This window comes from Schistocerca americana, chromosome 4 (assembly GCF_021461395.2).
Source record: "Schistocerca americana isolate TAMUIC-IGC-003095 chromosome 4, iqSchAmer2.1, whole genome shotgun sequence".
Lineage (NCBI taxonomy): Eukaryota > Metazoa > Arthropoda > Insecta > Orthoptera > Acrididae > Schistocerca > Schistocerca americana.
This window is the reverse complement of record NC_060122.1, coordinates 360978936-360994138: the sequence shown is the minus strand read 5'-3', so window position 1 is coordinate 360994138 and position 15203 is coordinate 360978936. Positions and strand designations below refer to the sequence as shown.

Here is a 15203-nt window from a genome sequence, read left to right as displayed (position 1 = left end):
TACTATGAAGGATTCATTAAGTGGCACAGCACTCGATATCATAGAAAAAACAACAAATGTTAGAGGAAATTTGTTGCAGACCAAAGCCACATGCAAGAATCAGTCAGATGCATTTGTGGATAATTTTGCAGATAAGAAACAAAAATGAAGGACAGAATCCACAAAAGAGCAAGCATACAAAAAACATAAATAAGGGATAGTCCACTACTGGAGGATCGTCTCACCAGACCAGAATAAGAACAATGTCTAGAATACACTATGGCACACCTTTGTCGATCCTCTTCCAGTAAGGCAATGAGAGAATCTCGTCGTTCAACAATCTCCAGCATTTCATTCAAGATTTGGCCCTCTTTTTCGACATCATCTGATGTCTTCTCTGAATCTAAACAAGAGAAGGAAATGTGACATTCAGAGTCATCAAAAATACAAAATTCCTGTAAAATTAAACTCCTAATGGTTAAAAAGATTAATCACTGTTCACGTAATAGATGAGAACGATAACTCTCTGAAGAAAACTGTATTGGTATTTTCCTGGGTTTGCATTCTTCATACATCAGTATTACTCATTTTATGTTGTAGGCTCTAATGACATAATTATGACATAGATAGCAATCCCAGATTTATATATTATGTTCCACCTTTAAATCAACTGAAAGTGAAAACATATATTGCATATGTCCTCCTCACTAAAGGCATTCTAAACAATTTCAAAGCTTAGTAACTAATGTAACTAGTTTTTCTAACACCAAAACAATATAACAATGAGATACAGGAAAACCAACAGGGAAAAGACAAGGATTCATATACACAACTACAAATTCTCTATTGTGATTTGTGGATAATATGACCTAACTTCTTGTTTGTAAAGCTATCCTCAGAAAGTAGTTGATTACCTTTATCACTACTGAAGCCTCACAAAACACTAGGGAAAACTTAGAAATTAGCAGATATTTGCATTAGCAGATATTTGCATTAGCAGGTACTGCTTAAAACAGGAAGGGAGGGAGGGAGCGAGGGTGGGGAGGGGGGGAGGGGGGGAGGGGGGGGGAGGAAGAGACAGAGAAGAAAAATTTGAAATAAAATGCATTCTTCTGGCTACGATGATGTTGCTAGAAGAGTAATAAATTATTGTGCTGGTTAGATAGTTATGTCTGTAATCTGACAATTACTCACGGTATCTTTTCTGACAGACTTAAAAAATACAGTAGAAACAGCCATCTCTTTAAAAATGAAGATACAACAATTCTCTCTAGTCACTAGGAATCAATTCAAAATTTTATGCAAAAGTGAGCTATAAAATACTGAGTCATTTATCACTGCAGAACTCATTAACAATCTCTCAATTTGGCTTTCATAAAGGACTTGCTACCAAAAAATAAATAAATAAACAATCTTAAAATTCAGGGATACATCTAGACCCATATTTCATTCTGAAAGCCACCAGATAATGTGTGGGAGAAGGCACATTGTGTACCATCATCATTCTCTTCTCAACCTGTTGCATTTGTGAGCAGTGTAGGGGAAGAATGACAATTGGTAAATCACTATGTAAGATGTCTTTGGGAGGCAGTAGTATGTTGCTTGATTCTTGCTGGAATATACATTCTTGAAATTTTAACAATAAGCATCTCCAAGACACACTTATGTCAGCTAATGATCCAGTGAAGTAATACACAGCACTTCAGTGAATCTTTTTCTATATCCTTTATTAATCATGCTTCTCAGGAGTCCAAGACTGATCAGCAAGATTAAAAAATTTGTAAAATCAGTATTTTGTAAGCTACCACCTTTGTGGATGAATTACTTTTTGATAGGATTCTTTCAGCTGTTCACAGTCTGTTAATGATGGTGGTGTGGAATGAGAAGATGACACCCAAAGATTGGAAGATGGCACTAATTGCCCCCAATATTCAAGAAAGGCAGTAGGCAGGATTGTGGAAACTACAGAGGAGTCCGCTAGTACCACACCGTGCCAAGGTATATGAAAAAGTTTCTGGAAAGCAGAATCCAAACAATGGTCAAGAACAAACAGAGGAACAGTATGGCTTCAGACATGGGAGGTCAACTGTTGATCTCATATTTGCAGTTTTGCAGTGAGGCAGCTTCAGGAGCACCACTATGAATCTGGAGACCTTGTGATGTCCTTTCTTGTTATAGAAAAGGCATTTGATAGCATCTGAAGAAGAAAGTTCTGGGCAGCACTCGAAAAGAAGGGAGTGTGAAGAGAGACAACAAGCAGAGTGGAGGAGATGTACTGTGGAAGTTGTGTGAAAGTGGGAAATGAAAGGATGGATTGGCTCCAGCAAAAATGTGATGTGAAACAGAGACATGTATTGTCACCTCTCCTCTTCACTGTGGCCTTGGATGAGGTAATGACTAAGGTGGCGGAAAAAAAAACTGGAGAAGACAATATAAAGCAATGGTGTTTGCAGACGACTTTAGGATCTGGGGAAACAGGGAGGAGGTGGTTTAGGAACAGCTGAATGCTTGGGAAGAAACTTTGAGACAGTACGGAATGAAAATTAATGTAAACAAATGTGAGATCCAGGTTACAACTAGAAAGAAAGATAGACCAACTAGCGATATAAGGATTGGAAGTGAATAATTGAAGAAGGTTGAACGCGTCAAGTACTTGGGAATCGTGATAGAGGAAAATAGAAGAAATGAGAAACAGGTCAGTGAATGTGGCAAACAGACAGAAACATTCCTACAGAGTGTTAGGGGCATAGCGTGGAACAAACATAACCCACAAAAAAGAAAAGGAGTAATATATAGATGTTACTACATCGCAATACTGACCTATGCATATGAAATACGAGCAATGAAGGAAACAGATGCAAGCAGATTACAGGCATTTGAAATGAGCTCCTTAGAAACAGGAGATGAGTAATAAGGAGAAAGAAGATGAGGTATGAAAGGCTAAGGGAAATGGTGAAAGAGGAATCATTGCACAGCAGGATACGAACATAAAGTTGAAGAGAATGAAAAACAAGAGAACCCCAAGAAGATACAGGAAATGGAGATGAGAAAGAAATGACCAAAAGGAAGACCAAGGACAGATGGCTGAAAGGCGTAGAGGAGGGAGGGGGGCATGAAAAGCGAGGACCGGAGCAGAGTGAACACATGAAGACGGGGGGATAACTAGATGGTGAGGCTTACATTCCAGACCCTCTACTGATATTTCAGCTGTGTATTGTCAATTTTTTCATGGTCCTTTGAGTGTCCTGCATCAATGCAGTACTCTGACACTGCTCATTGGACAGGATGTAACAGATGGGTATAGCTTCGATATTCCATGCAACATCCTTCAACAGTTTGTGGATCGCTTACAATGATAAAAAGCATTAACAATAAATTATTAAAAGAGTTGGGGATAACAAATAATGGAGTGGGATATACGTCAGCTGGGAGCAACTAGCGAACCTAATGTTCGCCTGATTAAGGTCCTTCACAAAGTGATGAGAGCAACTGCTTTTGATGCAAGATCTCCTATCACTGTGGACTCTCCAAGTTGGACAGTACAATCAAGAAGATTCACCAGCCACTACTGAGAAATAAACACTACATCATGACTCTGTTGTTGCCCACTGTCCTCCTCTGAAAACATCTGAAGCAATAAAATTGGCTTTGTATTAGAATGACATCAAGTTTCTTTGAATATCATAGATGCTACTTTAACAGAAGCATGCTATGGTTTATGTACTATTATGCAGCTTGAGGCAATTACACTAATTATTTGTACTATATCAAATGTACACCACTCCTCAATTTCTCCATGCAAAAAAAATTATGTTCTGGAACTGAGTATCATTTGTGTTTATGTTATATGCACTACACTAACTAAGTTCAATAAATTTGACACATAACTTTGTGAAAATAATTATTTCAGTTGTTTTTCATCAGTTTATGGAAACCAGTGCATATTATATAAAATATTAGAGAGCAGGAACTATTACAGCTTTAACAGAGCATGTTCTTTGCAACACAATTTTTCCAGTTATTAATTTGGATTTAAAGTTTCATTCACTGATAAGAAAATATCTTTGCAATCTATTCACATACACTTGATTATTTCATTGTTATATTACGTAACGTCTTAAATGTTGTATTAGAAGTATTCAATTTATACTTGTCCATCCACAAAAGAAGAAAGTTAATTTGAATTGCTCGGATGATCTGCAATTGTGGAATTATTGTTACTGAAATTTGCATGATTAGAATAATAAGAGAATAGTAAGTGTGTCTGTCACATGGATAATTAAGTAAATCAGAAAGAAAGAAATTTGAGTTATGCTATCTGCAACACATTGATGTTTGAATCTCTTAAGAAAATTAAACCTTGATGATGATTATGTCTTTACCATCCTTTTTCAGCCGCTCCCGTAGCTCCTGCTGAAGACGAGAATGTCTGTCCTCCAGTTCTAATTCTTCTGCTCTTATTAATAGTTCTCGCTCAAAGCGACGCAGTTCACTTCGTTCTCTTACTAAGGCAAACCACTCTTTGAGGAGGTCCCCTTCATCCTTTTGTGCAGCCACTTGAAATAATAATAAAATGTTCTCATTGCTGTTCTCTTGCAGCATAAAAACATAAGCCAAAAGACTAGATTAAAAATGATAGTCAGCTGAAGGAGACCGGTGATTGACTTATTATGACCTTCTGTTTATTTTTGACACAATCACTTTATATGATACAATCACAGTGGCCATCTTTACATGCTACAATAGGAAAAGACCCTATATTAAGATTTTCAAACAAGTTTTTTTTTTCCTAGGTCTACTTTTGAGTTAAGTAAGACACAATTAAAATATGCTTGGTTCATACCTAGTGGCCATGAGCGGCATTTGTTGAACAAACATTCATGCATACACAAACTGATAATACCAAAATCATAAATACAACTAAATGTACTTTTCTATATGTCAAAGTTACAATAAAAGTTCTAGCAGTTATTCATAAAATATACAAGGGTTGGAACTTAAATAGTGGAAACTATTTACTCACAACCGATACAAAAGAGTTACACATTTGCACTTGTTACTGTCCTTCAAAGTAGTCACCAGCGTTGTGTAGAACCCGTGTTCAGCAATGTAGAAGGCCTAGTATACCATTAGTAGAGCCTCTTCTGTTGATGGTACAAATGGAGCCGTCTGCTGCCTGTCGAATCTCTGGAACAGTTCTGAAGCGAATGCCACAAAGTGGTCCCTTCATCTTCGGAATCAAATCAAAGTAACAAGGACTTATGTCTGGGAAGTATGGTGGATGGTACAGTACTTCCCAGTCTCATCAACCGAACAGAGCAACCACAGCTTGTGCTGTATATGACTGTGCATTGTCGTGCAAAATGATGGGTGGGTTGCACTGAAAGTGTCACCACTTCTTTCACATAGCTGGTCACAGGTGATGCACCAAAAACAAACAGTAATACTGTGAACTGACGGTCTGCCGTGAAGGAACGCAATGTATTAGGATAACACCATCACAGTCGTACACGAGAATCACCATAACTTTCACCATATTGGGGCTCTGATGCACTTTCGACTTGCGGGGCGACCCATAATGACACCATTCATTGGATTGGCATTTCAGTTTTGGCTCGCAAGATGAGGCCCATGTCTCATTCAGTGTTACGATATGGCATAAGAAAGCCTCCCCTTTGCACTCATAGTGCTCCAAGTGAGTCTTGAGCAGCATTGTAATGCATCCATTTCTGCATTTCCATCATGCGGAACCCGTCATGATGCAATTTTTTGAATGCCCAGGCATTCCTTCAGGATGCGAAGCACAGTTGTATGCACTAATCCGGTTTCGTGGGCGAGCTCATGAATTGTATGGCATCGACCACTGTCCACTAACGCAGCGAGAGCATGCACTTCTTCTTCAGAGATGCTATGACGACCTGCCCGATGCATGTTTACCACAGTTTGCCAACCTTCATTGAAGGCTTTTACCCAATATGCCAATTTTCCGCATGCCTCTTGAAGACCTTGATGACACTGTCATGCTGTACGACCTCTGGCACATTCAATCTTGTTCAAACTCCGTTTTTCCTGTTTCGAAAACATAGTGACACCATTACATTAGACCACTCGCTCACAAGTGACTGTATTTCCCTCGATTGTGCATACATCGGTGACATGGGACGGGCGAATCCATTTGCTCGGAGGTAAGGTAGGTATGTCAACAATGTGTGCTATCAGCAACAATGGTAGATTTTCTCCACAGCAGTGTTGCCACTGTTTAAATTTCAGCCTACGTAAAAATAGAGTACAGCTTGTTCAAGGAGTAAATTCATATTTAAAACAGAGTTAGGTCTTTATAATAAAAGGAAACAGGAGCAATTGGTATGGTAAATATTTATGATGACTGATGGTGCTGCACTTTAGGCGCAAGATAATTAGACCTCTGGTGATAAGCCCAACAAAGATGACACAGCCTGGATGACAAGGGTGGCATTCTGCAGCAGACTGCTGCTCCCATTCTGGTTGTGGGGTGTTTATGTTAGATGGGCAGAAGCTCACAAGTGAAGACATGGTCTGGACGGCTCAGTGCAGCACTTGGTCACAGAAAAGCCCCATTGTCAGCTGAAGCACACCTGCTTCAAATGAATAGATCATCACAAATACTGAAATGTGCATCCACTGTACACTCATTCTGTCATTGAGGAGTTTGTTCAGTTCTTTCCAGTGCACAACATAAATTTCTTCTAAAATATCTAACCATTCACTTTTTCTACTTTGTGTAACTCACAAGAAGACACAGAAACTTTTCTGTTTGTTTTAAGGTCTTAATATAGGCAGTTTTCCTTTTTTTCTATTGTACGAGTTGAAGAAGGCCATTGTGGGCCAAAACCAATAATGACTGTATCGTGTAAAGGGACTGTGTTAAAAACATACAGAAGTTATTAGTAGATGGAACTTAGTTGGTACCTGCACTTTCTCCTCGAAGAGCTTTTTCCACATTGACTCCTCTCTGTTCCAGCTCTTTCTGCTTCACTTCCACTTCTTCTAACTGACGCTGAATTTCCTGAGCCATCCTGAGTCTGAAATCAACAAAAAATGCAAAGTCATGTAATATCATGGTTTTATAATGTCACGGTTTGCAAGTCATTTGTAGTTTCAATACAGTCAACATATCAGATAATATTAATGTGAGTCACAAAGTAAAAACAATTTTACAAGGTACTTATGCAGGAAACAATGATCTTTTTAAATAAGTAACTCAAATCTATACATATTATAAAAATTGATGTACATTTATATGTAATATGTATGTATGTACATCGTCCTAAACTAATGGAAAGATTTCAACCAAATTTGGTACACACACCACTTACTGTCTGGAAATCATCACTGCACGAATGAGAACCACCTATCAAATGGGTGGGGGTCAAAAAGCGGAGTAGCTCATGATGAACAAATAACCATGTTTTAGTCATCCAGTATTTGAGAATGAAAGTTTACCTCTTATTACATTTTCTCTGTCCATGTAGTAAAACTGTCACATGAAGCATGACATTTTAATCTATTACTTCTTTACCATTAGCTGTATTTGTGACACATTTTGCAGACTATATTCACATATACCATGAATGTCCCAAAAAATTATATCATTGTGTGATGCATATTGTTCAGGAAACATGGCATCATAGACACTGAAATGCATGAAAAACTGGTGCATCGTGCATGATGTTTCAATTTATCATTTCTTTACTTCTAACTCTGTTCACCACACATTTTGCAGACAGTAGCCACATATACCAATGGATGTACCTTCAAAATTACATCATTGTACAGCACATAGTTCAGAAGATAAGTCGTCATAAACATTGAGCTGCTTAAAAATGTAACTGCAGGGCAAAATTCTCTAGGGATACAAGCGAAATATGTGTACAAATACATGTGAAATAGGTTAAATATATTTGAAATGTGCATATATGAGCAAAGCCACAGGTAAATAGATCACCCTAAACCTCTAGAGTGATTTGAATCAAATTTGGTACACACATTAGGTAAAGTGTGGAAATAAATAAATGGGGCAAGAACCACCAGCCTCTTATAGAGGTGAGCGTGATATGGTGGAGAGAGAAGGATCGATGAGGACATGGATGACAGTGAGGAGGAAGGAAGAGATAAGCACAGATATGAGGGGGGAGGAGGAGGAGGGAAAGGAGAGTGGAAGGAAGAGGGAGTGGAGAGAGGGGAGGAGCAGATTGACAGAGAGGGGGGGGGGGGGAGGAGGACAGAGAGTGGGGGAAGAAGAGGTGGACTAATGAAAGACTGGAATAAATACATTCAGGGCAATGCCAGGTACTCAACTAATGGCATATAAACTATAGTTCTCCAGCAGTAATCAGTACACATTATTTTAAGGCACAACAATAATGGAAATGCATGGATAGAACAACACATAAAATAATGGAAAGACAACTACTCATGTGTAGTGAACTTGTGTGTGTGTACACACCACACCAACAGTATTCACTACCTTCTGAGCTATCTACCTCTTCTTCTAGTAGAAAGTACACACTTTTTCACACAGCTACCCAAAAGCAAGTGGCCACAGTATTGCGTTATTACTGATTATCATGTGAGACAAACTTGTTGTAACACACAAATATGTTTCAGTCTGATGCAGAAACTAGAGGTCTGCATCAGGAGTTAGGCTTGGTCATATTGTTTGGTGCATTTACTACTTGCTGATGTCAATGTAGTAGCTTTGGATATGGGGAGCAACTGTATTTGACTTCCCTCAAGCTCATTCATGCATCCCACACCTAGATGACCTGACCATCCACTCTAAGGCTGCACTCACCTTGGAAGGACCTGACCATCCAGTCTAAAGATGTGTTTATACCTGTGCGCCCTTTGCTCCTAGTCACTGTGCAGCTGTGCTTGCCCCCACACTTGAGGAGAGTCACACATGCATGTTGTAGATGCCTTTTCAACATGTGTGCACAAGTGATTCCATTCACAGCTAGGTTCACACTAGATGCCTCTACTTTTGTGTGGGACAAGAGCAGACGCACAGTGACTAGCTGCAAGGCGCACCGGTCTAATAAATGTGCCTTAACACACACACACACACACACACACACACACACACACACACACACACTAGCAGGACCTAACTGTCTGCTCTAAAGCTGCACGCACGCATACACACACTGGGAGTGAAATTGTACAGCTAAACCGTCACATGACTTTGAACAACCTGAGAGGCATCACTTGAGCACTGAAACCGTATTCATCAGTGGGTCGCATGTGTAGTAGTTAATGTAATGGATTTCTACTGGTATTATAGTTCTCTTTTTCTGAGGCAAAGGCTGAGATGATGCAAAAGAAGAAGGAATGAGTAACTATGATGCATAAAAGAAGAGGACTAAGTAATAATTCAAATACAATCTACAATTAATTTAGAATGCATGGATACATTTGAGCACATTCTGACAAGTGTGGATCATCCACTTAGCAAGTCCAGCAGCTTTCAGCCAGCCATATTTCCTTGTGAATGTCTGAAAAGTGAGGGAACTTGAATTCATCTACTTGAAGATTATTAGCAGTGACTATTATTTAAAAACAAAACTTAAGAAGTTGCAGTATTGACAGCATCTCTGCCAACTGCATCCTGTGCACTGCCATGAGGGGGCCGGGCATTTGAATCTCCTGCCAGTCTGCTGCCACACGAGATTGTTTTCCTTCACCGTTATTCTTCGAGGGGTGGTACCACACATACACGGCACCAGAGGACATAAATCCATCTGATTTAACTGCTTGGAACTCTAATTAGCCGGCTCAATATTTTAAGCAGCCATAATTCAGAGCTTGGCCTCAAGATCAAGTGCATCTGTAGGCTTATAAACATTAGTGTGGAAGACTGCAGTGAGGAACATTACATCGAATAGCATGATGCTACTTAAGTGCTGTAAATATTCATATGCTTATATAACTGTTTCGGCATTCAAGACAATTCGTTGCTATAAGGAACACACAACTCAGCACCACTGAAACTGAAAGTTCCTCTCAAACGTATTCACAAAAAATTTCTTTTCTTTGGTTTACATTGCAAGATAAAATGACAGAAAGTTGTTATTGTGCTGACAGACAACAAAGAGGAGAATGAAACCAAGAGATACAAACACATTGAATACTACCAAATTTAGGAATGTCCGTTATTAATCAGGAACAATATATTGAGGAAAGTTGCGAATAGTAAATGGGAACCGAGAGCAACTATATTAAGAACAAATGCTCAAGTACTTTGCTTTTCCTCAGTGGAACATGCAAACTCCATGTGGTCCAGAACTGCACATGCCAAAAATGCAGACTAACAACAGGATGCATGAAACTACAACACTTGGGTAGCTATATAAAGCAGACAGATTCTCACTCCTGAATCCTGAAAAATTTCTCATGAACACACACAAGAATTTAAACAGACTTTTGATAAGTGCCATGCCCTACAAGGGTGTTTCATGGGGGCTTGGCAGACTTAAATCCTACAAAAGAATTCTTAGTACCAAGCAGAATGATACCCCATAGAACAAGCCTGCCTCACAAGAGATGCCCGGCAACAATACATCAAGCTGGAAGATTTGGAGAATACTGAACTGCATCAAAATGGGTGTAGTGCGTGCCAGTCAAAACAAATCTAATTAAATGGAGCCTAAAAGACAAAGCACACAACAAATGCGACTGTTGAGAAATCCAGGACATGGATCATCATTTACAATGTCCCAACTGCCCCACAAGATGTACCCCTGGCAACCTATGGCTTGACAAGAATATAACACTTGATGTGGCCTGATACTGGGCTGAAAAACTATAAAACAAATTTCCCAGACTGGAAAAAGTAAGCAAGTGGGGAGAACATCTCACCATCATTAGACTGTAATACCAACACTTGCAGGGTACCTCAAGACTCACTTCTGATTCCCCTACCTATTATTAACAATATTTCTCTTTTGTACAAAGTAACACAAATATACACCTTTGCTGATGACTATACAGTAATTACTGGTAATTCAGCATAAAAAATTAAAGCATCAGTAAATAAGGTTTTCGCGGATATTATGAACTGATTATCATACATGATCTTTCTCTCAATGTCAGTAAAATAAGTTTTATTCAGTTCTGAACAGATCATAAATATGCGGAAAAAATGGGAAAAAATTGATGGTTAGCAGATAACAAGAGTACATAATGCCAAATATGTGGGTTTCTTCGCTGATAGTAAAATAAACTGGTCAAACCACACCCTAGATCAGTGCAAAAGACCGTTTCCTGCAGCATTTAGTTTAAGCATTGTTACCCTTGCAGAAATAAGAATGCTAATTAATCAGTATATTATGACTGCTTTCATGTCATCATGGCACGTGGCCTCATCTTCTGGTAATTTTAATCACCACAACTACAGTAGAATGTATATTCTCCCCAACATGTTTCACAAGAAAAAAGTCTCTCTCTCTCTCTCTCTCTCTCTCTCAACCCAGTAACATGTATCACAGTCATGATGCAAAAAGACATTCTCTCTGAGCAGACAAAATTGAGTGCTGTGGGGAAGAGGATATAATTGAGGGAGTACAGGATTTTTAATGTCCTACCTCCACAAATGAAGTGTCGAGTGAATGATGAACTCTTATTAAGAAGCTTTAAATGTCTGCTGATGCAAGGGTCATTGTACACAATAGAAGAGTCCCTGAGCCGCAATGAATAATACACAAATATTTGTGATACTTAAACTGTATGTATGTGTAATTACCAGTATTGCAAAATTGACCCATTCCATATGCTGTCATGTATTAATAAGACGGATGTACAGAATACAAAATATATAAATAAATATCAACCAAAGTACAAGTAAATTTATTCACCTATGAAATACGATATCAACAATCCATTGCAGGTTGAGAGTAAAAGTGACAGTCACATATACAATATTACAACAAAAATGATCTATTAATAACAAAAATAATTCTCTTTGTTTTTATACGAGAAAGAAAATAATAAAAAAGATTCTTTCATTCCCAGAACAAAGAACCTGCTACATATGACCATCAAATACACGTAAACTCTTTCACATTGCTATCTTTGTCTGGTCTGGGAATTTCTTCATAACATAATATCTCTTCCTGCATCTTTAACCATGCCATGGTAACTTTTACAGATACACTATGTGATCAAAACTATCCGGACACCTGGCTGAAAATGACTTACAAGTTCGTGGCACGCTCCATTGGTAATGCTGGAATTCAATATGGTTTTGGCTCACCCTTAGCCTTGATGACAGCTTCCACTCTCACAGATATACGTTCAATCAAGTGCTGGAAGGTTTCTTGGGGAATGGCAGCCCATTCTTCACGGAATGCTGCACTGAGGAGAGGTATCGATGTCGGTCGATGAGGCCGGCACAAAGTCGGCATTCCAAAACATCCCAAAGATGTTCTATAGGATTCAGGTCAGGACTCTGTGCAGGCCAGTCCATTACAGGGATGCTATTGTCATGTAACCACTCCGCCACAGGCCACGCATTATGAACAGGTGTTCGATCATGTTGAAAAATGAAATCGCCGTCCCCGAATTGCTCTTCAATAGTGGAAAGCAAGAAGGTGCTTAACATCTCAATGTAGGCCTGTACTGTGATAGTGCCATGCGAAACAACAATGGATGCAAGTCACCTCCATGAAAAACACAACCATGCCATAACACCACTGCCTCCGAATTCTACACATGCTGGCAGATGACATTCACCAAGCACTCACCATACCCACACCCTGCCATCAGATCACCACATTGTGTACCATGATTCATCATTTCACACAATGTTTTTCCATTCTTCAAACATCCAATGTTTGCACTCCTTACACCAAGTAAGGCATCATTTGGCATTTACTGGCATGATAATGAACAGCCACTCGACGATGAAATCCAAGTTTTCTCACCTTCTACCTAACTGTCATAGTACTTGCAGTGGATTCTGATGCTGTTTGAAATTCCTGTGTGATGGTCTGGATAGATGTCTGCCTATTACACATTATGACCCTCTTTAACTGTCAGCCATCTCTGTCAGTCAATAGACGAGGTCGGCTTGTACACTTTTGTGCTGTACGTGTTCCTTCACGTTTCTACTTCACTATCACATTGGAAACAGTGGACCTAGGAATGTTTAGGAGTGTGGAGATCTCACATACACATGTATGGCACAAGTGACACCCTACTGCCTGACGTCCGTGAGTTCTGCAGAGTGTCCCATTCTGCTCTCTCATGATGTCTAATGACTACTAAGATCACTAATATGGAGTATCTGGCAGTATGTGGCAGCACAATGCACCTAATAGGGGGTGCCTGGACAGTTTTATTGCACAGTGTACAAATTTCATCATTACTTCAATTAAAAAAGACTTCTTTGTCCAAATTGATGTGCCAGTGGGAATTCAGTTTGCCAGCCCTAACTACTCTAAGTTCCTATCAAATGTGGTGGTAGACTTGCATTCAGAAGTAGTGGGTTTCAAATAGCTGTCTGGTCTTTCTGATTTAGGTTTTTCATGGGTTCTCAAAAATAAACAAGCTGAATGCTGGAAGATTCCTTTGAAATGACGACAGCTTATTTCCTTCCGCATTCTTGCCCTATGTGAACTTGGGCTACATATCTAATAATGGTCTTGTCATTTACATGGCGTTAAACCTGAACCTCACATTCTTTTCATTCAAAAACTTGCATGGCACTTCACTTGCTATAACAAAACAAAAAGCACAGCTGTTGGCTGCCAGTTTTGCAATGGACTGCATGTTCATGAAGTAGTGTTGCTCAGTTACTCTTTAAGTATAGGATTCATCACACATTCAATTTAATATACTTGAACAGAGTGATACATTTTTAATATTACAATAAATTTGCCTCACATGGGTCTCATTAAAAATCTAAGGTAGCAACCTTTGCCCCAACTTGGACCAAGGCACACGCAAATGTACATACATACTGTTAAGCTGGATCATGATTTTTTTGTTCCCTAACAATTTATTACATATGTTTGACAGTTATTAGAAATGTAATAATTACTAATAGCAAGTAACAGTTTTATAAAGTGAGGTGGCAAAAGTTATGGAATATCTCGCACCATCATGTCGGACCTAGTTTTACCCAGCGTAGTGCAGCAACTCGACATGGTGTGGACTCAACAAGTCGTTGGGAAGTCCCCTGTAGAAATATTGAGGCAAGCTGCCTCTATAGCTGTCCACAATTGCAAAAGTTTTTCCGGTGGAGAATTTTGTGCATGATCTGACCTCTCAATTATGTTCAATAAATGTTTGATGGGACTCATATTGGGTGATCTGCATGGCTAAACCATTCGCCCGAATTGTCCAGAACAATTTTCAAACCAATCACGATTACTTGTAGCCTAGTGATGTGGTGCATTGTCATCCCTGTTGTCTGTAAACACGATGTCCATAAATGGCTGCAAATGGTCTCCAAACAGCTGTACATCAAGAGGACACCCAGTCCATTCCATGCAAAAACAGTCCACACCATTATGGAGCCACCACCAGCTTGCAAAGTGGCTTGTTGACAACTTGAGTCCATGGCTTCATGGGGTCTGCATGACACTCAAACCCTAACATCAGTTGTCTATAGTCCAACCAATATGGTCACAAGCCCAGGAGAAGCACTGGAGGTGATGTCATACTGTTAGCAAAGGCACTCGCATTGGTCGTCTGCTGTCATAGACGATCAACACCAAATTTTACCACACTGCCCTAACAGATACGTTCATCATACATCCCACTTTGATTTCTGCAGTTATTTCATGTGGTGTTGCTTGTCTGTTAACACTGACAACTCTAAGCAAATTCTGCTGCTCTCAGTTGTTCAGTGAAGGCCATTGGCCACTGCATTGTTGGTGAGAGGTAAAGCCTGAAAGTTGGTATTCTTGGCAGACTCTTGACATTGTGGTTCTCAGAATATTGCATTCCCTAACGATTTCTGAAATGGAATGTACTACGTATCTAGCTCCAACTACCATTCTGCGTTCAAAGTCTGGTAATTCCCATCATGCAGCTACAATCACGCCAGAAACCTTTTCACGTGATCATCTGAGCACAAATGACAGCTCCACCAATGCTCACCGCTGTCTGTATATGTGTAGATCAATGTCCCATAACGTTTGTCACCTCAGTGTATAATGTATGAGGGCTTGTTTAAATTCCCA

The 15203-nt window shown here is 39.4% G+C and overlaps 1 protein-coding gene across 2 annotated transcripts in view; it reads right to left on the bottom strand.

Annotated features, from left to right (window-relative positions):
* LOC124613085 (F-actin-monooxygenase Mical) overlaps window positions 1–15203 on the bottom strand; it is a 555995-nt gene that overhangs the window by 31679 nt on the left and 509113 nt on the right. For both annotated transcript variants that reach the window (XM_047141672.1, XM_047141673.1), the window contains 3 exons: window positions 6928–7040; window positions 4362–4535; window positions 268–382 (listed from right to left, as the gene is read on the bottom strand). In XM_047141672.1, coding sequence (XP_046997628.1) covers window positions 268–382; window positions 4362–4535; window positions 6928–7040 — 402 coding nt within the window. The remainder of the gene's footprint in view (window positions 1–267; window positions 383–4361; window positions 4536–6927; window positions 7041–15203) is intronic.